Genomic DNA, 26,714 nt, shown 5'->3' with positions numbered 1-26,714 from the left:
ATTAAGCACCCTAGAGACAGGACCTGATGTTTCCAAGTCATCAGGAGTTTTGTGTAAATAAAACATGCGTTCTAAAATTCTCAGCACTCCCATGGGCATCATCTCTTACCTCACTGTAAAACGAAAACCAGACTGTGTCATCAGAAACCAGTGCAAGTGCCCCAAAGTTCAATCTCTAACAGTTAACACTTCTGTTACTGTGTCACAGCCTCTGCTTATGGTTACCCTGGATACACAGCCTTTTGAAAGGAGTCAGTTTCCTTAATCACAAGGCTATATAGCATTATTGGCAGCTGTCCCAGTGCAGGTGACACTTCAGACGATTTGTGATGAGTGAATGAAATGGCCTTGACCAGAGGAGTGGGAAAACCCAACATGCACTGGAACGCATTCATCCATTGTGACTCAAATCAAATGTTGCTTTAATTAATGTAATTTTCAATGTCTGGGGTCCTTGGGATGCCACATTAACAGGCTGCTATGCATCGATTGTCACGCAATGTTGAGCTGAGAGGAAAGTCACTTAGCAATGATTGCCTTTTTAATGGAGTTGCCATTTTAAGCAGCCAAATACTTATGAAACACCAGGACAGCAAAAACTATGGTGACCATTGATCTTCTTCATTGGGCAGCATTGTGCAGGGCCCCTCTTTCATGCCAAAGGCCAGTCGATTCTCAGAACACTAACTAGAATAAAGTGGGATTTCACAAACTATTAAGCCACCTGGCTAAAGTAATGTGGGTTGACTCTATTGTAATGTACTTAAAAAAGGAGCTGAGATTGCCTTGAGTTATGGGTCAGCGCACACGGTATGAGAGAGGTACCCAAAGGTGAGATGGGGAAAAAAAGCATGCTGCATAGCAACATTCAGTGGTTGATGGATGGAAAGATGGATAGAAAGAGACAGATGGATTGGTGGAAAGAGAAAAAAAACTGCAAAAGAAAGTAACAGCAGGCCATGAAAGAAAGGAAGGAATGAAGGAAGGAAGGAAGGAAGGAAGGAAGGAAAAATAAATCTCTTAAAGGATGGAAGGGATATTACAGAGAAAGAACGTTTGGAAGAGAAATCCAGTCCTCCACCTAACTTTTCCATCCACTGGCCTGCAGTCCTCTTGCCTTTAAAGGTCATAAAATAAAAGGTTAGATTCATAAATCCTCCAAATTCGCCTTAGGAAGAGACAAATAAAGTCCCACAGGGAGTAAGCACCTACTGCATAAAATGTCCTTTGTCCGGATTTTCCTTGCCTACAGTGTTCCATGTAGTACAACAAAGTCAAATATCCTAAACTTCAGCATGAGAATAGTGAAAGTTGAAAATTTTCACTCAAATGGATTCTGAACTTTAGCAGAGATGAGGTAATGTCCTGTCCACTCTAAACAAGTTCTCACAGAGGCCTAAAGTGTTTGCAAAATCTGTTTGGAAACTTTTATTTTAACAGTCAAACATTTTTTCTGCAATTTCTTTTTGGTTTAACAAATGATGCAGAAATGTGTACTGCAACGTTAACAACTACCATTCCTTAAAATAATATCCAGATGTGCAGGTAAAGCTGGAATGCATTTGTCTTGCATGCTTCTTTATCTAATTTGGGCGTGGTTTCCACCCATGAGCCAATCGTGTGTTTGTGCAACTCACTTCCACTTACCCCAGCATACAAACTCCATGCCTCAAGCGGTCATTCATCTGCAATCATTTCCGCCATTAGAGATGTGAATATAAACTATATATACTATTGTCTCTAGCTCTTCTGCCAGACTTGGTCCTGTCCAATGATGCATGTACATTAAGGTGATCACTGTGGGGCCTGCATTATACTCCTTGTTATCCTGCTCTCCCTGCAAACACACCGCACTCCCCTTCTCAGAAAAGCACACACACTTCTGCCTCTCCATTAGTATTCATCCCATGAGTTGGAACTCAGGCAGGCACTGAGACAAAGTCATTACCATGCCTCCTGTGGTCCTGCACCCCTGTGTGCCGAAATATGCACAGTAAAAATGTTGCTCACTGCTCCTGACCAACTCTGCACCAATAGCTCATGAAATTTTACACTTATCCTAGGATCCACTCCCTCCCGATCCCTTTACTCGCAAAGGTGATCTACATCCCTCAGGTAGAGCAAAATCTTCAATCTTTTTCTCCACTCTGCAGTACCTTCTGTAAATTAGCACTTTTGTCTGAAGCAGACTTGAAGAAGTGTAGGATGGCTTGCCTCCTGCGTTGCTGTTCTGTGCAAACATAAAGGCAGACTCAAACAGACTGCAAGGAGCTAGTGTGTCCTGATGAGTGCTGCTCTGCTTCTAGTTGAAACTGCAGTCTACTTAAATGCAAGCATTCCCATTATGCTTAGAGTCATGTAGTTGACCCAGCTCTGCTCCTTTAAAAGTTGGAGGGAATGGGGGTGGTGTACTGTAGTGGTTCCAGTCCAAGTCTATAAACTCAAAGTTTGTCAGTTCCAACTGCTTTAAGAAGCCATCACTATTGTACTCTTGAGCTAGGCTCTTAGCCTCATGTTGCTCCAGAGAGACTGGTCCTTTAACATGTTTACGGAGCCATTTTATGCTTCAAAGATGCAGAAATAAATCCTACCTATCAAAAAAAAAAACAAAAAAAAAAAAACGGAAAAAAAAAAAAAAAAAAAAAAACAGGCTACTGGAAGACTCATAAACAAACATTCAAGTATGCAAACACATTTGCTTAGCCAGTGCGTTGCAAAAGTGTGGTGCTGTTGTGTATAGTTAAGGTTCTTACATTACAGTGGTGGTAACAAAGCTTAATACCCAGGAGGATTATAGCTAGTTAGGAACATGTTATAAGAACTAACTGGCTCTGCAAGATTCTTTTCAAACTGTTGCTCTTGACTGGCAGACCTCATAGACTTGTAAGACTGTCTGGTTGTGACAACATGACAATCACTTGACTAATGAATCTTTGTGTCATGCTGACACTGCAAGATAACCATCAAATCACCAAGTTAACATTCATGAGCCAAGCCTTTGCCAAGTAGAATTCATAAAATCCTAAGTGCATTAGACACACTGAGTTGTACCATGATTATTTGGGCTGGCTAGGGGGAGTTGTGCAGCAAAATCTCACTCCCCTTGTACTCAAGAGGCACTAGCAACTGACACTAGAGATTTCAGTTTTCAGCATCCTTGTTTGAATGCCTGCCTCCCAATGCTGGCTGCTCCCAGTTTGAGCCCTGCTGGAGTGGAAGGGGTTGCATTGGCATGGAAATTTATTATTATTATATGTCATGAATTGCGTTTTGACTCAATCAACAACTTAACTAGGTTACTTGGGATAAGTCTTGGTATACATTTGCGATGTCTGCTTACTAACTACTAAGATGGACAATCAAACTAAATTCCTGGAGAGCCGGAGCCCTGCAAAGTTTTTTTCCAACACTCATAATCTACCAGCCCCTTGTCCAAATACCCACACTTGGCCACTTGAGAGCGTGTGCACACAACAGGAAGTAAGTGCGCAAGACTGTACCAGGTTTTAAAAACACCAAAGTGAAGTGCCCTTCACTCACACTAAATCAACACTATCCAAAGCTGTATTCAAGGCTTAGTGTATCCCATCATGCATCATGTTGTAGAAATAAATCTTGAGACTTTCTGCAGAGATCTTGCGAGAGGTCACGGAAACTTTTCCAATGTATGTTAAAAATGAGTAATAGTTAGATATTAAATGGAATTTGGTAGTAAAACAAAGAGTTACACATTTTATTGGTGCACATGAGTAGTGGTATAGTGATAGTTTTTTGTACAACATTTGCAACTGCATTTTATTACTTAATTAGAAGCACCACAAAATTAAATTGTGTCATCTGTTATAAAGACTACTGAACAGACATTAAGAAATTTTAAATTAAAGTATTGAAAATAAAAATAAAGCTCTGTAAATATTTGCATTTTTACACTATTGTGTGTCCCATCAGGTAATGAAAAGTTCTACACACACTTGTGGTCTTCATGCTCACTTGAATACTTGGACCAAATACAGGAAATACATCATATAAGCAGTCAAGTTTTCAAGTGCGAAGACAGCAAGTGTGGGTATTTGGACAAAGGGTTTGTATTCAAATAATCCTAAAGGACTTGATGTGTTGGATCAGGTGTGTTTAATTAGGGTTGAATCTAAACTCTGCAGGGCCAGAGCAAATTGAGTGTAACACCCCTGCTCTAATGTATAGTATTACCCCACATTCTGAAGAATTGAATTGTCAATGGAGACTTTTGTAGCTCAGTTAATGCTGTTGGAGAGGGACATTTAAAAAGGAACAAGGTGCAAAACAGATGATTACAGCTATATTATTATCATCTGACAACAAGAATAAAAACACAGATGCTGAAGAACACAGACTAGCACTATAAACCTACACAACATTCTACTCCACCACGGCTACTCTACAAACAGAAGCACACAGTCGTTATGCAGCCAAGCTATCAGAGGTGGGTTAATCACGACCAGACTAAAGTGCAGCTAGCACTAGTCACAGTACGACGAGGTACAATACCTTCAATACTCCCATCCCAAAAGTCTGCATCAGAGAGGACATTCGGAGGGAACAAAAATGTGTCATAACAAGAAGACAAATGAATACATGTGTTGCATTTGAATCAGTTAAAAACAGAAGAATTCTGAGAAATCAAAATGGAAACTGAAAATGGAAGCCATTTACAAGGCTTTTTTAGCCTACAGAAAGAATTTGATGACAAAAAGCCGGCAGACTTCCTGTTGTGGCGTACAATGGGGAGAAGGATTAAAGGCAAAGCACTTTCAGTCTTTGTCGCTCATGTCATCTTTGGAGTGACAGACAAACATGCACACACATATCCACAGATGATAAGAGAAAGGAAAGCTCTGACTTTTGAGTCTATTTTTGAGAGAATGAAGTCAAGAAAAAAAAGGGGTGTGACTTATGAAGGTGAAGACGCTTTTACCTTTTATCAGTCACTGCTACTCCGCAAGGACTGTTCATTACCCAGCAGCCCACACATCTGCCTCCACTGTGTGAAGCATGATCAAACTCAACTAAGTTGAGTCAACTAACTGTTCTCAGTCCAACACCAGACAGAGGAACAGTCTACTACTGCGTGCGACTATGAAAACGTACATAGGAGTACCAGTGCAACTGCCCCAGTCAGCATATTTGTGTTTGACCTCAGGGGAGCTTCAAAGCTTTCTACTCGCAACATCATTTTACAGCATTGAGTAATGTATCACATACATATTTGTTGATTCCTTGAAACACTCACCTCTCAAAACTAAGGCATTTTGTTCAGTTGCTGAGTTATGCAAGCTCACAAATCTTCTCATTATAACAATGTAAATGTAAATCAGTGTAGAGAGCTTTGTTGACTATAAAGGAACTTTGTGAGATCACAATGAACTAAGGTGAGTGGCAGCTTTTAATGATTATTAAGGGAGTTTCCAAATATGATATTGATTTAATGCAACAGTTTAATAAACAATAAGTTAATATTAAGAAACTTACATGAACTGACTACAACGCCTGATTTTGCTCTATTTCGTAAACAAAAATATTTTTAAACAAAGTCATAGCTAAGCCGCTGCACATCTCCAAACAAACCCAGCTGTTTTTCATTTAATCATGAACGTGCATTTTATAAACACATCTAGTGAATCAATGAATCAATTACCCATTCATAACGACACAATCACTTGCTTCATTCCTGAATTAATCAGTCGTTCAAACAAATCAATTGAATGAATGATTCAGTAAAAAATCAGTGACTTGCCGTTACCTACTGGCAGTTTGTTTGATTTTTTAAATATGATTTCAGTTATTTAAATCATTTAATATCGTCCCATTTTAGTCTCATCCCACCTCTGAGCCTCATTAAATGTCTGTAAATATACTTTTGTGGACTCTACAGTAAATTACAATCCCTCTGGATTTATATTGTCAAATTGTGGACAGCATTTTGGGCAGAATTTGAGACATGGCCTTAATGTTAGTAGTTTTAGAGTATTGTACTGTATATCCCATCCTTCTGGATCAGTCAAGAGAAAAATTAGAACCATCAGTATAAACTTGTGTTGTTCCCCTAAATCCGTGAGCTGCATGCATGTACAGTAGGTCATGTTCTTGGATCAATCCTTTGCTGGTCCTTAAGAAGCCATTGCCTAAACCAGGGGTGTCCAGCCGTGCTCCTGGAGGGCCACTGTCCTGTAAAGTTTAACTACAGGCCAATGGTCACTGTACCAGCTAATCAAGGTCTTACAAGGCATACTAGAAACTTCAAGGCAGCAGTGTTGAGGTAGGTTGGAGATGAACTCTGCAGGTCAGCGGCCCTCCAGGACTGAGTTTTGGACACTCCTGGCCCAAACCATAATTTAAGCCCCAAAATAAGAGAGCAATAAAAAATAACACTGCTCTAGACCCTAAACTGAGCTCTAACTCTTTCCCTAATATCTGACTGGTTAATAATATTGTTGTTCCAGGATCAACAACGATGATCCAAAAACAGGTCCCTCTCACGTTAAGCTTGAAGCACAGAAAAAAGGAGGGACTCTATAATGTTCATGAAAGCAATAGAGGCAGAGCAGATGCACTGCTGTGGCGTCTGTTGCAATGGTAAGTATAGGGGGCAGGAAATGGTCTGTTCCTGGGTCAAGGGTGGGCGAATACCTACCGATGGTGCAGTGTTCTCCATTCCAGCCCTGTTCACACTCGCACTTCCCATCTTTACAGGTGCCGTGCTTCACGCATAGTGGGTTACACACACGCTGGTCACATGCCGCACCTGTCCAGCCCTCCTCGCAGCGGCACGAGCCACCCATGCATACGCCATGTGTCCCACAATCGACTGAGCAAACCTCTGATGAGAAGAGAATAGGGTACTACAATCACTATTTACATATCATACATTAGAAATCAGGAATAATTAAATGAAACATTTGTATTACTGAGATCCAATCAAACATGCAGACTGACCGACAGAACAATCAGGGCCCATCCAATTGGGGTCACAGCTACAGATGCCTGTGTCTGGAATAAAAGCACCATGACCATGGCACTGATCTGGGCATTGTGCTCTGGGCAGCTCACAGCTTGGTCCACCCCAGCCTGGTTTACAGTGGCAATCCCCGTTCACACAGATGCCATTATTTGAGCAGGTTGGATCCAGGCAGTCAACTGTGTACAAAAGGTGAAAGTCATGAATGAGGCTTCATCAGTCAGAAATGTAAAAGCCCAATGATACTGCTACTGTTTTCTTTCCTGTGTTGACATAATATCTATTGAAAAGTTGTGGTGGGACATGTTGCTTGCCCATTTTTAAAGGTCAAGGCTGCATCCGAAATTGCATACTGTCTGAATAGTCTGAGAGGTATTACATTTGAATTTGAATTTACTTTGAGACCAATAAAAAGAATGTTCTATATTCTATGAATATGGTAGTATGAATGAAATTCAGATATACTACATCCGCCATGTTGTTTCTGTCATGTGACCTACAAGCATTAGTTCACTGCCATTCATAAATCCTCTCCCGTGGCCTCATGGGATAGTTAAGTGTCCATCAACTGTGTAATCCACAATCCAGGGCGTAGTAGATCATTTGTGTAGTTTTCGATTACTGTTTTTTGAATAGTATGAATTTGGAAATACTTCTTTTGGCTAACTGCTTTCCCATGCTATATAGTAGGGAAGTATTTAATCTCGGGCACAGCACATGACTTTATTTTATGTCAAAAGCATGAGGTATCAGCATGAGGGACTTCTATGCAGCATTTGATTGGACAAAATTAGCGAGTGCAAGATTGGTCATAGGAGAAGGAAACACTGTACATTTTAAATTAATTTGTGTGCTAAAAATGTTATTTAGAATTTAAGGGTTACACTACTATTCTAGCCTAAAAGCTATTAAATGTGAAGTAAAAGCCACAAACTACAACTTTAGTTGACTGGTTGGGGGAAGTCATGGCCTAATGGTTACAGAGTTGGACTCTTAATCAAAAGGTTGCGGGTTTGAGTTTTGTACCGACAGGAATTGTAGGTGGTGGGAGTGAATGTACAGCGCTCTCTCCACCTTCAGTATCACAACTGAGGTGCCCTTGAGCAAGGCCCCGAACCTCCCAACTGCTCCCTGGGCGTCAGAGCATGGATGGCTGCTCACTGATCTGTGTGTGTGTGCACGCTTAGGATGGGTTAAATGCAGAGCACTAATTTCGATTATGGGTAAATATACTTGGCCACGTGTCATGTCACTTTTACCTTATAATGTCCTGTTTTCCCATATATTTACATATTTATTTAATTATTAGACCAGTTACAAAATTACTATTGTCCTCACTGTATATCTTTAGATATTGAGAACATTCAAAGGGATGTACAATCACACATAACTGGGTTTTCTGGGATTTTGAAGAAAGCATGCACAAGCACATACTACGTCTTTCATCTAAGCACGAAAAATCAATATCCCACACCTTAAGTGTGAGAATGGCAGTTTCCTGTCTAGAACCTTTCACACTCACTTCTCCAACCCTCTCTTTCTCAGCATCTCCGTCTGTCTTTCATACTCTCCCTTCCTCTGTCTTTTTGACTTTGACCCTGTCTCTCACATGTTCCATTTGGGGTGCTTCAAAAAATTTATATTGACTGCTGAGTGAAAGAAGAGATCTGGCCATGAAAAGTGTGAGAAAGCCATTTGGCAAATTACCCGGCCCTGAGGTCCCCTGCGTGACACCCCTGTCTCAGCCTGCCTCGGCTGACAGAAGTACTGCTCCTTTCCCCTCACGCACATAAAACCAATCATGCAAAACGTTTATGCTGCAGAAACTGCACATCATGGATATCGATTTCTGTGTCACCGGCACTTCAGGTAAATTGTTTAAATGTCTCTGATGACATTTGATATTGATTTATGATGAATATCTATATCTAATATCTAATTTGAGAAATCTTAGAATGGCCGAAAAAAAAACCCCAGAAGGGAGCAAAAGTGCTGACCTTGTGATCTTCATCACCCCAAGTACCTCATGCCCCACTAAAACACACTCTCTCTCTTTTAATACACATACATTTGTTGCTTATTTCTTATCGAGTGAAGATATTTCCTATAATCTAAACCTAACCGTGACCTTTTTGCATTTTTAGATTTTCATTTAGACATTAATATGTTGAATTTCCTCATTGGAAATATCATTGTCCTGTTATTTATATACATTTGCACCTTACATTTTGCATTACAAAATCTGACTGAAATACAATACACATCTAAAGAAATGGTTAATTTTCTCATTATTCATGGTGCCTGACAACCACTTGTGGGTTATATGCTTTCATTTTATTGAAAATAAATAAATATTTCCTTTTGTGTTACATGGACACAAAAAATATGTGTGTATTTGTAAACAATGACATAATTTTCATTTTTAGGTGAATAATTCATTTAAAAATCTTCGATCCCCCTCTAAACACTTTAATTTGGGACTTGATGCCAGACTGTTGATAATGAATTAGGGATTTAGAGAATGAGAATTAGAGAGCATTAATATGCGAGGCTTCTGTTGTTATGTTTGTTTAGCTGCCATCACTGTCTCTCTGTAATAAGCAGCAAAGACATGTCTGAAACTCTGTTTTCCATCAACCTATTTCTATGTTTGTTAGCTGTTTTCATCCCAGCCTCTCCCTTTGTCCTCATACAGTACCTCAGCTTTTTTTCTTCTGTCTTACCCTTTTTCTTTCTCTTCGCTTTCCATTTTTAGACTAACTTTCCTCTCTTTCTTATTGTCACTCACTGTCTTACCCAAAAGCCACTGAACTTTAAAGAACACACACACGCAAAGAATCAAGACTGAAATGATTGTTCACACCACCCAGATCAATATATTTTCTATTTTCTAGCATTTACTCATATCTGCGAGGTATTATTATTATTTTTTTTGTGGGAGCCCTTTAAGACTTACCAGTGAATCTGGGGAAACAGCCAAAGATGACTGTTTGAATATGTGAAAATGTGTGTTTTCCTTTTCAAGTAGCCACATGGACAGAACACAACTTTTACAGCCATAGAGGGTATTATTAAGCCACTGAGAAAGAAACAACATCTATACAAATCTACATTATCACGCACACACTCATGCATATATGCTCACCCTGAGCGCAATTCTCTCCTTTGTAGCCCAGAGAACAAACACATAAGCCCTCTGTGCATGTGCCATGACCGCCACACTGGGGGTCGATGCACTGGCTGATGGGAACGTCGCATTCCGGACCCTTCCATCCACTATAACAGATACACGAACCCTTGTCATACTGACCGTTTCCACTGCATAGGACTGGGCATGCCGCTTGGGAAGAAACAGAAAGAAAACATGGAATGATTCGATACGAGTGACATCTGACGCTTTCCTAATCATTTCTTTTGCAATGTTTTGTCTCTAAAGAGATTTTCAGTATGTTTACAAAGAATCTGTGTAAGTTCACGAAGAGTAAAAAGAAGGCAGTTGTGGTAATCTGTCTCTGAATGGTTTGATACAGGGAAAAAAGGACAGAGTACATATCTGACAACATTTTGTTCAAAAAAGGCTCACAGTGAGAACATATGTACAAAGCATGAACCAAAACTTAAGTTTTAGGCATCAAACTCACTTTCAACTACAATCAGTTTGGTGGAATATTATCTTATTCTGACATCTTATTTTATCCAGTTTTTTTTTTTTTGGGGGGGGGTAACCATAGTCATTTACTGTATTAAGGGATTATAATGGTATTTCAAGATTTACTCCAAAAAATACCACAAAACTACTTGTAAATGTGTACATTAAAAAAACAGTAATAATACCATATTGCATGTCCTAAAAACATGATAACATCATAATACATGTCAAAACCTATATGGTTAAATCATAATATCATGATATTGTACATGTCCAAAAAATGGTGATACCATTGTTCATGTCCTAAAAACATAATTCCATGGTGCATGTCCAAATACATAATATTACTATGGTAACAGCATGATACATGTCCTAAAAATTGTGTAAAGGTATTAATACACACACACACACACACACACACACACACACACACACACACACACACACACACACACACACACACACACACACACACACAGGGGTCAGCAGTAGTGGAGGGAGTGTATAGCTGTGATAGGTTGGAGAAAACTGTAATGAAAGAAAATGTAATTTAACATTGCAGTAACAAAACTATTAATCATGACCTTCCCAGGTGAACAATGGGAGATATTGGGCTGTAGGAACCACCATTCATCATCCTTATGCCTCGGAAAGAGAGCGAGAGAGAGAAAGAGAGAGAGAGAGAGAGAGAGAGAGAGAGAGAGAGAGAGAGAGAGAGAGAGAGAGAGACCTGAACTAACACATAGATCTTAGTTTCTTGATGAGTCATAGAACTACAGTAAAGCACCTTGTCTATAGAAAAGTATGCAAACAAAGTAAATGTTTTTTCAGTCAAACTGCTATTGAGGACTCACACACACACACGCACACACACACGCACACACACACGCACACACATACGCAAACACACACACACACACACACACACACACACACACACACACACACACACACACACACACACACACACACACACACACACACACACTTACCCAGCTATCTAAATGGGGACTTACTACTAACATCTAATCATAACCACTTCAGACAATCTCTTACCTCTTAAACTTTTGGCAGTTTCATAGTTGAATTAAGATGTTATTTAGTCTATTTATCAACCATTTTTCTTTTGATGATGGTCCATAAATTAAGTTGGGAATTATTTAATTAAACTGGTCCCAAAACGTATAGTTAGGTCAGAAACACACACACACATACACACTCATCTAGAGGGTGTCTGGACTCTTGGGCTAAACCCAAGGCTGTGGAGTGTCTAGAGCCATTGGAACCGCTGAGATTAACACAGATCTTTGATGTGTTCAGCTCTTTAAATCCCACTGCTGGTGGCATTTTGGCAAAAAAAAAAAAAAAATGCTGTTCCCCCTTGCATCTGTTTTTGCATGTTTTTTTTTTAATGTCTGTCTGGACCTTAGTATGCATGCTTTATGTTGCATTACTTACATTTTATGTGCATTTTATCGACAGACGAAGTACAGAGAAAAGGAGAAAAGGACAGAGAATCTTAGGACCCTATAATACACCCGGCGCAATCCGACGCAAGGAGCAGTGCAAGTGTGTTTGCTGGTTTCAGTCCGGCACCGTTCGCACTTTCGCGTAAAGCACCACTTCATATAATTAGTAAATGCTTTTGCGCACCAATGGGTGTGATGGTCTAAAACAGAGTTGTGTTCAGGCGCATTGCTGGCGCTATGCTATTTTAAGGAGCTGAAAATAGACTGCGCCATAGACCAACTCAAACCTGGTCTAAAGTCTGGCATAATTTTTAAATATAAAAAATTAAAGGATTGCAATGCATATTATTTTTTTGTAGGCTGATTAAATATAAATATATAAATATATATATATATATATATATATATATATATATATATATATATATATATATATATATATATATATATATTTAATTAGCCTACAATATATATATATATATATATATATGCCTACATGTTAAAATAGCAAAAGTGGATTTGGAGACGCCCTGAGTGCACCTGCGACGTACGCTTTACACTTTGCGTTTAGATCGTTAAAATAGGGCCCTTAATCTCCAGCATAAGCACTATAGCTCAATATGTCTATAATGCTAATGCTAATCTACTGTTCCCAAGCACTATTTACCCCAAAATTAAAATGATGTCATTTTTTACTCATTATATCGTTATTGTAAATTTGAATGACTTTCTTTTGTGGAATAATGGTTGTTGCAGTTGATCTCAGTCATTTGTTTCAAGGTCTGAGCTGTCAAGTTCCAAAATGACTTCATAAGAGTGCTCCACTGCTGTTTTTCTAAAGAAGAATGTAACACAGGATTGGAACGACATTAGGTGGATAAAAGATGACAAAACGATCATTTTTGGGGTGAACTATACTTTTAAATACGAATTCAATGGATCATTCTCCATATATCTAGTATGAGTGACAGGGAAGTAAAAATTGTTCTCACTTCTCTCTCTCTGTCGCTATTTTTTCCTCATGCTCTCTCTCTTGCTGTACGACAGAGTTCGGGTTGTAATTGGAGTGTCTCTTACCTTTCGAGCAGTCCATGCCATGGAACCCGGGGAAACAGTGACACACTCCTGACACACACTCTCCGTTACCATGACAGTTGCGGGGACACTCTTGCACAGAGTCTGTGAAAAGAATGAAACCTTTCTAAAAAAGGCCACTTTGATGGTAATGACAGCTGTAACCACCACATCCAGCTCTCATCTTGTCTTTTCCTCTGCTGCTTCCTCCCTCCCTCCCTCTCTCTCTTTCAGTTGAGTTTTCTGTCCCTCTTCACTCTATTTTTTAGTGGCAGACTCTGGTCATTATTGATACAAGCTATTCAAACAGCATCACACACCATTTCATTAGCCATGAGTAATATCACTGCAATGAAAGTAGGCCATATCACAGTAGATTAGCGCAAGGTTAATTGGTGAGACACCACTTATTCGTAGAATTCATGCATGTGAATATTCATAAAACAGAGCCTTATCTCATTTCAAGTGGATAATAATATATATGAAATGGTATAACATTAATAGAATGACATTATTAATTATTTCCTTTTTACTAGACGTCAAGGAAGCATTTACCTGTAATTCTATAGAGACTGAAACCTATGAATCCAATTGTCCAAAATATGAATGTTTCAAAATTATCTGGTCTTTTATTAGACTTCATTTATGAAATACAAGTTTGAAATACACATTTGTTGTTCGTAAACGTATGTGCCATTCAATGTCACAACGCAGGGATGTTGCATTTTATGCTCTTATTTTTTATATGTATATATTTTCATATTATTTTATTTATGCTTAATTTTTTTAAACAACCCTTCGAAAGTTTGGATTTGGTATGATTGGTATGAAGAAGTCTCTTATACTTCCCAATGCAGCATTTATTTGATTAATATTACAGTAAAACTGTAAACTGAAATATTATTTCAATGCAAAATTACTAATTTTAATATAATTTATTCCTGTAATGGCAAAGCTTATTTTTTTAGCATCACTACCCCATTCTTCAGTGTCACATCATCCTTCAGAAATCATTCTGATATGCTATTTTGGTGCTGATGAAATTTGCATTATTATTACTCTTGTTGATCAGTTGCGCTGGTTATGATTTTTTTGCTTTAGATTTTGTTGTAAAACACTTTTTATATAAAAAATATGGTCACAAGTTTGCTTATCACAGCAAATTTATTGTATCTTCTCATTTGTCACACCTGAGTGATATAGTGTGTGTTTGAAGTTAATGTATAATGGAGAGTTTAAGCAGTGTTAGAGTAACTGACCCAGAACATCTGTGCTAAATGAAACAGATTCCCTCTCCTTGCCGTCATTGTAGAAAGCCAGGTGCCATGTGCCGGGGTCCAGATACTGTACAAAGACGGCCTCGTTTAGAACCACTGTCTGAATACTGCGTCTCTCACGGGGCGACTCCACTACGCTCCATTTCTCCTTTCCATCCAAACGCTCCATATAGTCATACTGCAGAGGGAGAAATGCAGAAACAAGAGAAACGAGAGGGGATTTTTTTATTTTTCGTGATCTCTAGTGGTTTGACAGCATCCATACATATCAAACAGTGAGATAGTTTGAAGTTGAGCTATAGAAATGATTTTATCTAACACCTGGTGACTTCTAAAATGTATTTGCCATGACTGATTGATCCGTTGTTGGGATGAAAGAGGAGTTTTTATCCCTGAAAGGACTTCACAGAGTGGCCTCTCTGTAAATAGAAAGGGTGTGCGCACCTGTGCATGGGACGGCGGCAGCCCTTTGCGGATGTAAACCCCGAAGAGTGCATCCTTGCCCAGGGAGATGTTGAACTTGAGGAACTGAGGCTGGCTAAGGTGCATCAGGGATCTCCAGAACACCCCGGGCGGCACCTCCTGGGTCACGCGCCTTCCCACCTCCAGGCTGCCCGTATCTATGCTGCTGTTACGAGCAGCCCATGGCCCTGAGACAGAGAGGAAAGCATAAAAAAAAATCAATCTCTCACCTCGGCTGTGTTGCAACTGCCCCTCGTTTATAGATTCAGCGGTAGCTGCTTTGAAAACAGAAAACAAAAGGAAACAGCACAAATGTGTTTTCACTCTGGGACACACTTATCTGATGGAAGCTGAAAAACACAAATGCTACTTCCTGAAGTCTTTTTACCCATAACCTCACTGTACCCACCCAGCGCAAAGAAAGCCGAGAGTGTATCAGGATAAACAGCAGAGAGCCAGAGAGAGACAGGGAATAGGGGCTTCTTTGTTGAATATCTGAGCCTGGTTTTTCAAATCCAACTAGCAGAAGAACTGAGGAATAACCTATAAAGATGAACTGTTAATGGCTGCTTCTACGAAGCTGAGCTTTATTGGAATTGTCACATGATATAAGTCTTAAAGTGTGATCAGTGATTCTGACTGAGATTTGGTTTTCAGACCTACAGTCTACATGTCGACATGAAACAGCGTTCATAAAGAATTTTACTTTCACGATGTGATGCATTTCAGAGTGAAATAGTACATTCAATGAAAGAAATGTAGAATGTGAATTTATATATACAGTTTATATATGTGTGTCTGTGTGTATTTTTCTTTGCCGTCTTTCTTTATTTCTCATATGGAATGTATTGGACTACGTAAAGGAGTCATTCACTATCAAACTTCAAAGGTTTAGGGTCAATAAGATTTATTTTTATTTTTGTATGTTTTTGAAAGAAGTCTCTTAATGCTACTTTATTTGATCAAAAATATTATAGAAATATTTTCATTTTAAAACTTTTTTTTAAAATACATTTTAAAGGTAATTTATTCCTGTGATACAAAGCTGAATCATACTCCTGGCTTCAGTGATCATATAGAAATCATTTTAATAAGCTGATGCTGATTTGCTGCTCAAAAACATTTCTTACAGTTATGCTGATCAATATTTTTATAAAAATTTTGATATATATATACATATTGTTTTTCAGGATTATTTGATGGATAGAAAGTTCAAGATAATAGTTTTCGTTGTTCTTCTTGTTGTAATATTATAAATGTATCTACTCTCATTTTAGATCAACTCAATGTGTGTTTGCTTCTTACTGACCGCAAACTTTTTAAAGGTTTATAAATATATTCTACAGTACAACATAAGTAGGTCCTTATAGGTTCTGTGTTCCTTTAGGGTGCTGCGAGGAACCTATTTCTAAAAGTGAAACTGGAACCTGTTTATTTTTTATTTATCATCTTCTTCACTTCCTCTCTCCCTCTTTTTTCCTGTCTCTGGTGTTCATGGACTCTCAGCCTGAGAGAGAGATCTCTTCTATAGTGAGGGTTCATGTATTCTCCACCTCAGGCTTTGGCTCATACGGCATGTCAACACCACCATCCTGTTTACCAACATAATCACACAAGCTGTTATCCACTTTTCATTTAATGGAAAATCCATGGTTGTTCTCTCCCTCTCTGTCTTTCTCTCACTCTTTCTTTTATTCTCCTTATCTCTTGCTCATAGCTAGCGGCAATGGCCGAGTGTAAATGGAGGTTGCGTGCAACAGATTCCCTCTGTCCCTATGGTTGTGATGTTCTCACACACACACACTAAAACAGCTCCCCAGAAATCAGGTCAGATCTACACTGGAGACCATAGCCCTGACAGAGAAAACCTGTGAAAAATGGTGAGGAAATAAAGAACAATGAAAACACAATCAGGATGGAGCAGCCGCAACAGGAGATGAAATAGCCCCCCTCATTAATACAGAACAGCATGGACAGAGGAGAAATGGAACTAAAGAAAGAAAAATAGAGAGCGGGGAGGCCGGAAGAGAATTTCCTTAGGGAAGGAACGATCAGTCTGTGGCCGTGGCTGAAGCAAAAGTCCAGAATTATTTCACAACAAAACACAATAGCTCTGTACCAAAACATAGTGAACCACAGACAGCTACCTTCTAAGGTAACACTATATATTACTAAGGCAACATTAACACTAGGACAGCATGTCTTAAGTAATTTATTTGGAACACTCTATGTAGGCAGAGTCATACAGAACATAAAATACAAATAAATATAAATATAAATTTAAATATAAATATGCCCCAAATTTGTAAATAAAAAAAGTAAATTGAATTTATTCAGCATTTTTCAGTTCTTCATTCATTTAGCTATATTAATTACTTTAATTATATAACCTATTCATTTATATTTCTAGTATTTAATTATATCTATGTATAATCAAAACAATTTTTTTTTTGCTAAATTTGATGTTTTAGTAGGCAGCAAAATTAAGTTCTTTGAATTACATAACATGCAAACAATTCAATATATAATGTGCTTAGTTAATGTTAATTAAATCATTATTTTATTTAGGAATATTGATTAAAAGTTACAGTAAAGGCATTTATAATGCAAAAAAAAAAAAAAACATATCTGTTTAAAATAAATTAGGTTCTTTTGAAATTTTCAAAAGAAGAAGAAAAAAAAATTGGTTTATACAAACATTATGCAGCCAGGGGCACTGCTATGGCTTCTGGGCCCCATGAAATCACTGTTTTTTATGTCTTTTTGATCAAATAAACACAGCCTTAGTAAGTAGATCAATCAATCAATCAATCAATCAATCAATCAATGTCTTACTGACCCCAAACTTTTGAACAGTAGTGAGAATGAATCAAAAACAGAAGACAAAGCGATAATTACTGTGTTTATATTAAGAAATATACTGTAAACAGAATATACACTGTATAAATATAAAAATAAACTGTAGGTTTTGGACCAGAGCTATCGTGGAGATAAAAGACATCTGAATCTGAGTGTGTAAGCACAGCATCAAGTACCATAACAGAATCCAGCCGAGTGCAGAGAGGCCAATCATAAGCTAATGTAGCCAGCAGGCAAAAGCACACACAAATCATTTCACAGATCAGTCCAGAGCATCAAATCATCCCGCAGAAGCCCAGATAAGAGCATCTCAACACAATATGCCAGACAATAAGGTAGGATAACAGCTATACACAAAGACGCAGCAGAGGATGAGAGAGACAGAGAAGAAAAAGCAACAAAACAACCAGACAAGAAACAACACAAGATTATTATATGTGGCTCTATCGTTAAACAAAGCAACCGGCAACATCTGCCTCAAAGCTGTACTGTAGAATTGATTGTGTATGATTAATGAAATCTCACTGTTATGTATAATACGATATGTCTGCATGTGAGAAAAAGAGAGAGCGACAGGGAGAGAGCAAGAGAAAAGTCATATTTGTATGGATGGAATTGACACCGACATGCTGAGGGGATGAGATTGAAACACTTGAGATGAAGAGCTGTTTCAAATCTCACCGTTACCCACACACTCACACAAAAACACAGCAAACTATTATACAACATACTCCATATTCAATCACAGAGTTAGATATGTTTACATAGATCTGAGGAAAGAGGAGAAGAAAAATGAGACAATGTGAAAATGTATTTACTCTACATTTATTTTCAAATAGAAATAAATAACCTAGGTTATGCCTTCCAAGACAGCATCCTAACCTTCTACCCTCACTAATTCGGAGGAAACTACATAGACAGCAACTCTGCTAAATAAACTGAGCTTTGCATGGGAGACTTGACTTGCAATCGATTTTAATAGAGCATGCCAAAGGGTTGTGTTAGGAAGTTCATGAGTGTTTGTTTACAATCTTTGTCAGTTTTATTTAAAAGTTTGATTCCTGATTATCAGTAGATTATGATGATGTGCTGATCATGTAGGATTACTATACCATATCTTACTACTTCAATTGTTATGCATGTAATACCTGGAGGATCAAATACTTATTGCAAAATTTGCAGTATAGAAGGTACTGTAGCACACTGTGCAGAATACAGTACCCACACTTGTAAACATAATTTGATTACAAATGCAAGATTATTATGTCCACATTCACAGAAATAAATATGTATAGAGGTACTACTATCTAGGGCTTTTCACGCAAGAAATTGTTAACTCTAAGTCATTCTAAACCCCCAGATAAAAGGAATCCTTGCTTTGCGTTTCACACTACTTATAAACCTGGGGTTAAAATGTATCTTGGGTAATAATAAGTTGAAGTTTCAAACTGTACATTCATAAACCCCAGGATAACATTCTTATTTCCATAGATGAACGCAGCATGCAACCTAATTATATAAAAGCACATTCTCATATATTGCCTTGTATTATTACGTTTTTCCTATTTTAAATATAAATGAGAATAAAATGGTCACTTTTTCACTCCAATTAATGCATTTTCCATCATCTGACCTTTTTTCTTCTCAATCAATGAAACTACTGTTTATACAATGTTCAGTGTTTCTGTGACTGTCCAAAGCATTCAATACAATGAAACACGGATACAAAGCATCTAGAAGTAACATTTGAACACTTTACAACGATCCAAGTAACACTTGTGAAGCATTCCTTTACCCACGGTTAAAAGAGGGTTTTAAAATGATGATAACCCAGAGTTAGGGAGCGCAGTGTGAAAAGCCCTTTTGACATTTCTCGTTGCGTAACACAGTTTGAAAAATAATCACCTCCCCAGCACCACTGTCCCACAATGCCTTGCTGCTCGATCTAATCATATGGATACTTGGTTTCTTATGACTTGTCACATGGCTATATAAAATGAAACCTAGGGAATAATATCCCTTGTCGATCGTGGAAGCAGGCAGAGAAGTGTGTGTGGGCATAAATGTGCAGTCATGATGGGACCTCAGTGTGCGACAGAGAAGCAAATTACTAAACAATATTCAAAATATAGAGTACAAGCTGCAAACAAACTGATATACAGGGCATTGTATGTTTTTTTTTTCTAAATGTAGTTTATAGGGTTTTATCCCCCTTTGTGTTATTCTGTTATACTCCTAACATTCTTCTTATCGGAAAAGAGCGTGCGGGACTGCAGCTTGCTGTGAGGCTGTGCTGCTCACCTCTGCCTCCAGAGGGCGCTGTTGCTACATCACTGTTGCTGGGCAGCCCGGCTCCCAAGCCGTTGTTCAGCATGGGACCAACCACAGGTTTCAGCTGCCAGTTCAGCCCCAACAGATTCATAGCTGAGAGAGAAAGAAAGAAATAGAAAGAGACAGAGAAAGAAAGAGTGTAAACAGTGGAGGTATACAAGATGAGAAAGGTAGCCAGAAAAAGAAAAGCTTGAGGACTGTGCAAAGACGACTCTGTACTGTTGTTTCACGGTAAGAGCACAAATGATTTAAAATGAAACAAAATGCTACAACTAAAATGTATAATATTGATCTGTTAAACCTGGTGCAGTCAGGGAGAGATAAAGTAATTTATTTTGGGCTTGAAAAAAAAATAAATAAATACAGACAGACTATAGTCATTTTTATTGATTGCATGACTGATTGATGTTGACTGACTGAGATGCCATCTGTCACTCATGGGACGCTTACACTTGATTGTCAGTCTGATATATGTCACAGCGGCAAGTGTGCAAATATAAAACTAGTCTCAGTGTCTCTGAAATCCTCATGCAGTCCTCCCTATATCAGAAATGTTAAAAAAATAAAACAAATAATAATGTTCCCTGACTACAGCATACCTTTTACAATATTATTCAAGCTCCATTTACTTTGTACACCAATTTTGAAGTCATCATTTGAAAATCCAACATATGACCTGCTGCTTGCATGTTTAGTTACTAAATATTTCAAATATGAAATAACGTAATATTGCTTTTAGCTACATACTAAATATTTTTTTTTATTTTATTTTACAATTGTTTGTGTTTACAAAGAAACATCAAATAGCAGATTGCACTGAATGTGAAATTTTGAAGATAAAAATATATATTTGTTCTTGTAAAACATACTCCAATAATCTTTATTTAACCCACAAAAAAGGATTCCGTTTCTACTGTTTACTGCCTTCTGCAATATAATAAATATAAGAATTACAATACATCATAATGGACATACTAATCCATTTCATGTTATTTTAAATAATTGCAGTATTATAATAATTGTCAATTATGATGCATTTTAATATTTACCTATTTCAGGTAACATTTTTAAATAGTGTAAAGTGTAACAGCACAAGACCAACAACAATGTGCTGCACTGTTTTATGTGTTAATTAACTGTAGTTTTTTACAGGCATAGCCACAAATAGTTATAACTTTTCATAAATAATATTTATTTGTGATAATATAATACAGTTTGTAATGTAATATATACAGCCTTCATAGAAAGTGCCACAAAATGATTTTCTGTGAGTAGATTAAAGGAACTGGGTGACAGATCTAATTGGTACTTTAACAAAATCAGTTTAACTGTGTGTCTGCATTTTATTCCAGTCATTCAATCACTGGAGCCCTGAGGAAATGATGTAGATGCACTTCTAAAGACTGAGACAGAAAGAGAAGCAAGCAGTGAGACCCATGTGTGTAGGAATTACTTGCACCTCAACAGGTTAAAAAAGTTAACAAATGCGCAGGCAGAAAAGCAGCAGAATCCTGACAGCATTCAGAGCTTTCATGTTGAGCTGGCATGATTCAGCGACAATCTGAGTGACAGCTGAAAGAAAGCAGATCTCTCTCTGTCTTTCCTGTTTGTATTGAGCGGCTGTTGTTTCTTTTTCGTGCCTGTGGAGCTTATTTTGGTCTATTAGCTCCAAGGCCTGTGTGCAGTTTGTCAGCCGAATCTCTTCCCAACCCGCGTCCTTTCTAGTTATGCCAAGAAACTTTTATCGCAAACAGAAGAGAGAGGAGCGCTTAGTCTGCTGAACTCCAGAGGTGCCGCAGGAAACGCGGGAGAGAGGAAGCTCTTTGTAACACGCAGTCTCAGGCTGATTGCAGGATCTTGTGCTTTATCTCTTGCCCCTGTCTGTCTGCGTCATCTGTTCTTCACAGTGGCGTTAAAGATGGGCTAAGATTGTGAGTCATCAGAGACAGCAACACAGGAGGAGGTTCATATGGAGGGGCAATGTTACTCTCATGTATGACTTACATTGTGCATTCCTTTACTGCTTCATTCTTCTTATACAAACTTGCTATTCCACTGAACTGGATATGTTTTATCTCTTTCTGATGCTTGTCTTAACTCTTTCTGTCTTTCTCTCTCACTGTCTCATTCTCTCTCTTTCCCACTCTATTCTTCTTTCTTAACCTGTCTGACACTCTCCCTTACTTTCTCCCCCTGTCTCATATTCTTTCTGTCTGTCTGTCTCTTATTCTCTCTGTATGCCTCCATCTTTCTACCTGTCTCACCTTTTATCTCTCATTCTTTCTGTCTCACTCGCTCAGCCTATCTATCTCTCTGACTATATACCATTCTCCCTGTTTGTCTCACTCTCTATTCAACTGTCTCAAACTCTCTCTCCTTTTATCACCCTCTAAGTATCTCAGTCTCTCACCTTCATCCTATCATAGATCTTCACAAACCTCTCTTTGGCCATATCACTGTCTCTTCAAGTCAAATTGTCTTCTTCTTTTAATGCTGTCTTACTCTCTGCTTTGGTATCTCAATTCAGTTCTTCACTATCTTAGGATATCTCTGAATACATCACACACTCACTAAATGTCTCTCAATACTCACCATCTCAATCTATCTCTGGCTGTCTCACCCTCTCCGCAACTATCACAATCTCTCATGTTCTTCATATAATGGCAGATCTTACCAAACCTCTCTGCCTATCTTACTCTTCCTGTATCATTCTCTACCTCAGAATCTCTCTGCCTGGCTCACTCATTATCTCTCTGCCTGTCTCATTCTGTACCTCACAATCTTTCTGCCTGTCTCACTCTCTACCTCATATTCTCCCTGCCTGTCTCACTCTCTACCTCACTCTCTCTTTGCCTGTCTTACTCTAAACCTAACAATTGCTCTGTCTGTCTCACTTTCTACCTCACAATTCCCTACCTGTCTCACTCTCTACCTCACGCTCTCTGCCTGTCTCACTCTCTACTTTGCAGTCTTTCTGCCTGTCTCACTCTCTACCTCAAAATATCTCTGCCTGTCTCACACTCTCTGTCTGTCTCACTCTCTACCTCACAATCTCTCTGCCTGTCTCACACTCTGTCTGTCTCACTCACTACCTCACAATCTATCTGCCTGTCTCAGCTCTCTGCCTCTAATTATTAACCTCACAATCTCTCTGCCTGTATCACTCTCTACCTCATAATCTCTCTCTGTCTGACTCTTCAACTCACAATCTCTCTGTCTGTCTCACTCTCTACCTCACTCTCTCTGCCTGTCTCACTCTCTACTTTGCAATATTTCTGCCTCTCACTCCCTACCTCATAATCTCTCTGCCTGTCTCACTCTCTACTTTACAATCTTTCTGCCTGTCTCACTCTCTACCTCACTCTCTCTTTGCCTGTCTTACTCTAAACCTCACAATTGCTCTGTCTGTCTCACTCTCTACCTCACAATTCCCTACCTGTCTCACTCTGTACCTCACTCTCTCTGCCTGTCTTATTCTCTACCTCACAATCTCTCTGCCTGTCTCACTCCCTACCTCATAATATCTCTGCCTGTCTCACTCTTCAACTCACAATCTCTCTGCCCGTCTCACTCTCTACTTTGCAATATTTCTGCCTGTCTCACTCTCTACCTCGCAATATCTCTGCCTGTCTCACATTCTCTGCCTGTCTCATTCTCTACCTCACAATCTCTCTGCCTGTCTCACTCTCTACTTTAGAATCTTTCTGCCTGTCTCACTCTCTACCTCACAATCTCTCTGCCTGTCTCACTTTCTACTTTGCAATATTCCTTCTGTCTCACTCTCTACCTCACAATCTCTCTGCCTGTCTCACACTCTCTGCCTGTCTCACAATCTCTCTGCCTGTCTCACTTTCTACTTTGCAATATTCCTTCTGTCTCACTCTCTACCTCACAATCTCTCTGCCTGTCTCACACTCTCTGCCTGTCTCACAATCTATTTGCCTGTCTCTCTCTCTACCTCACAATATTTATGCCTGTCTCACTCTATGTGCCTGTCTTACTCTTTACTTCACAATCTTTCTGCCTGTCTCACTATCTACCTCACAATCTCTCTGCTTGTCTCAGTCTCTACCTCAATATCTTGTTTTCTGTCTCATTATCTACCTCCCTATCTATCTGTCTGTCTCACTCTCTACCTCACAATTTCACTACCTGTCTCACTCTCTACCTCAGTATCTCAGTCTGTTTTGGCTGCCTCACTCTCTCTCTACTTGTTTCACTATCTACCTTACTATCACTTTTGCTGTCTTACTCTCTACCTCAGTATCTCAGTCCATCTCCAACTTGTCTCACTCTGTCCTTATCTTAATTCTCTACTTTACTGTATTTTCAATTTGAATATCAATTTATTTCACTAAATGCCTGTCTGGCTCTCTTCCTCAATCTAGCTCTCCAAATCTCTTTCTCTCCATGTGTCTCACCGTCTCTTTAACAATCTCCACCTCTCACCCTCATCCTATCATGACAGGACCTCACAAACCTCCCCCTTTGCCTGTCTTACTCTACACCTTGCAATATCTATTCCCATTTTGCTCTTTAAAGCTGTATTCACACAAACAGCAATTTAATTGTTTGAACTCAACAAATTGCTGTGCTGTTGTCTTCTAGCAGTTGTTCCAACTCAATTTCAGTATTCATCTCTATCAGGAAGTGGATCACTGTCTCTGCACTCCCATTGGTAGCAGCACTCGTCATTGCTCATTTGCACATCACATTGCCAACTGTTTCGGTCACTGGAAACTCTATTTGAAAATAAATTTGATCTGGTTGCTGCAAATTGCTGTCATTGTAAACGTTCTCTCTGCCTGTCTCTTTATCTTTGTATCTTTTGGGTTTGATCCAGCAGGTGGAGATTTACAGGACACTATTGTCTGTGTGTGTTAGAGACTCCACCCTTTTCCTCACCTCCCCTCTGCTTGCCTATCACACCTAAATCTCATCTCAGAAAAATCAATTTTCTCTTCTGTCAAATTCCATCTCCCCCTCCGCCTGTGCCCAGACATGGTCCCCCTCTCTCTGTATCTCTCCCTTTCTCACTCGGTCTCTTTCTCAGTTAAAGGAAAGCGCTGACACTCTAAGTGTGTCTCTGCTGTCTCTGTCAGCTCTTTTATTTGTTTCAGATGGTCTGGAGGAAACACTGCAATAGCTTTTCTCTCCTCTTCTCCTTCTCCAGTCCTCTCTCCATGCTTTTCAATCTGCTCTTTCACCTCTAACATGTCTCCAATCCTTTCATCTTCCTCAATCTCCTGTCCTTGATTATTTATCTCCTTATCTCTCCATCTGTCTCTGTGTTCTGATTGCACACGCCGATAGTGCCTAATGCTAATTTTGTAATCGATTAAATGATTAACAAATGAATCAGCGAACTACAATAACCGAAAGCATCAAGAGAAATGACTCAGACAGATTAACTGCAGCTCAGACACAGGATTTCTGCCCTGCACACATATGTGTACAGAGGAACCATAATGTATTCTCCACCAGTAGGTGGCATTGTTGAGTTAAAACCTGAATACAATATAGGTGTTCAATGCAACAGCAAGGGAATGAGACTAATCTAAAGTGGGTGAGAAGAAAAACCAAACCAAAGCTGATGGCTTGCTCGATGTTGGCACCCAAAATGAATGGTTGTTTTAGCACAAGACATGATCTACTTTCTGCCTTCACGCAAATTGTGCACAACATTAAGCTGTCTTCTGTTCTGTGCATGTGTGCAGATCAGGCTATAGATAACAGCTTTATTCTCAGTCTCCTGATGAATATTCATTGAAGGTCTCAGCTTTGTAAGGGAATGTGTTTTATTAAAAATGTATAGATTAATGCATAATGTGTATAATTCACCCGCACATACGAATGGAAGATGTCACTTACTTGAGAATACATTCCTTTTTTTTAATCCTATCCCAGATTAACAGGCAGAGACAACCATATGTAATTTAAGTAATTTGTATGTCAAATATTGTAAACACTATTGTAAACGTATCAGAATATTTCTGTTTGTGCTTTCAACCACACAACAACAGCTCAGCCAACGACATTAGTTTGGGGTTGGACTTTCTCTTAATTTACCAATGACAGAGCATAGATAGATAGATAGACAGACAGATATATATATATATATACATATATATATATACACATTTATAAATAATATATATAAATAAGAAATAAATATAAAAAAATACAGTTAAAATATATCTTTTTTAACATAAAAAAAATGTAAAATGATTGTAATTACATTTATAAATGTCTAGCACAAGTGTGCTTATGGGTGTGTAAAATTTAAATACAAAATTTGTGAATTTGCCAGAAAACGTCTATATTCGTAAGCATGTGTACAGTTTTACCATAATTATACAGTGGCATATGTTGACAACTGGAATATTCCTGAATTCAAAATGCTGTTCGGCTTGACATGCCAGCAGCCCTGCTATAAGGTTACCTTGGACAGTGAGAAAGGAGGGATGGATAGAGCAAGGAAAAATGAGCGAGATAATGCACCAAGGGAGCAATGGAAAGAAGAGAGAGAAAGGGATGCTATACGTGTGCATGAAAACAACTGAGAAGAAGAGAGCCAGAAAAAGATGGGCCCTGAAATG

The 26,714-nt window shown here is 38.6% G+C and overlaps 1 protein-coding gene across 3 annotated transcripts in view; it reads right to left on the bottom strand.

Annotated features, from left to right (window-relative positions):
- The window catches only part of LOC132113553 (teneurin-2-like), a 364,954-nt gene that overhangs the window by 20,339 nt on the left and 317,901 nt on the right, over positions 1 to 26,714 (bottom strand). For 2 of the 3 annotated variants that reach the window (XM_059521369.1, XM_059521370.1), the window contains 6 exons: positions 14,908 to 15,113; positions 14,446 to 14,641; positions 13,190 to 13,291; positions 10,140 to 10,334; positions 6,973 to 7,173; positions 6,671 to 6,856 (listed from right to left, as the gene is read on the bottom strand). In XM_059521369.1, coding sequence (XP_059377352.1) covers positions 6,671 to 6,856; positions 6,973 to 7,173; positions 10,140 to 10,334; positions 13,190 to 13,291; positions 14,446 to 14,641; positions 14,908 to 15,113 — 1,086 coding nt within the window. Of the gene's footprint in view, positions 1 to 6,670; positions 6,857 to 6,972; positions 7,174 to 10,139; positions 10,335 to 13,189; positions 13,292 to 14,445; positions 14,642 to 14,907; positions 15,114 to 20,085; positions 20,209 to 26,714 lie in introns of all 3 variants that reach the window. The other variant, XM_059521368.1, reaches the window with a different exon arrangement.

Source organism: Carassius carassius, chromosome 33, assembly GCF_963082965.1.
Source record: "Carassius carassius chromosome 33, fCarCar2.1, whole genome shotgun sequence".
Taxonomy (NCBI): domain Eukaryota; kingdom Metazoa; phylum Chordata; class Actinopteri; order Cypriniformes; family Cyprinidae; genus Carassius; species Carassius carassius.
The sequence above is the reverse complement of the archived record's forward strand: the minus strand, read 5'-3'. Positions and strand labels throughout refer to the sequence as shown.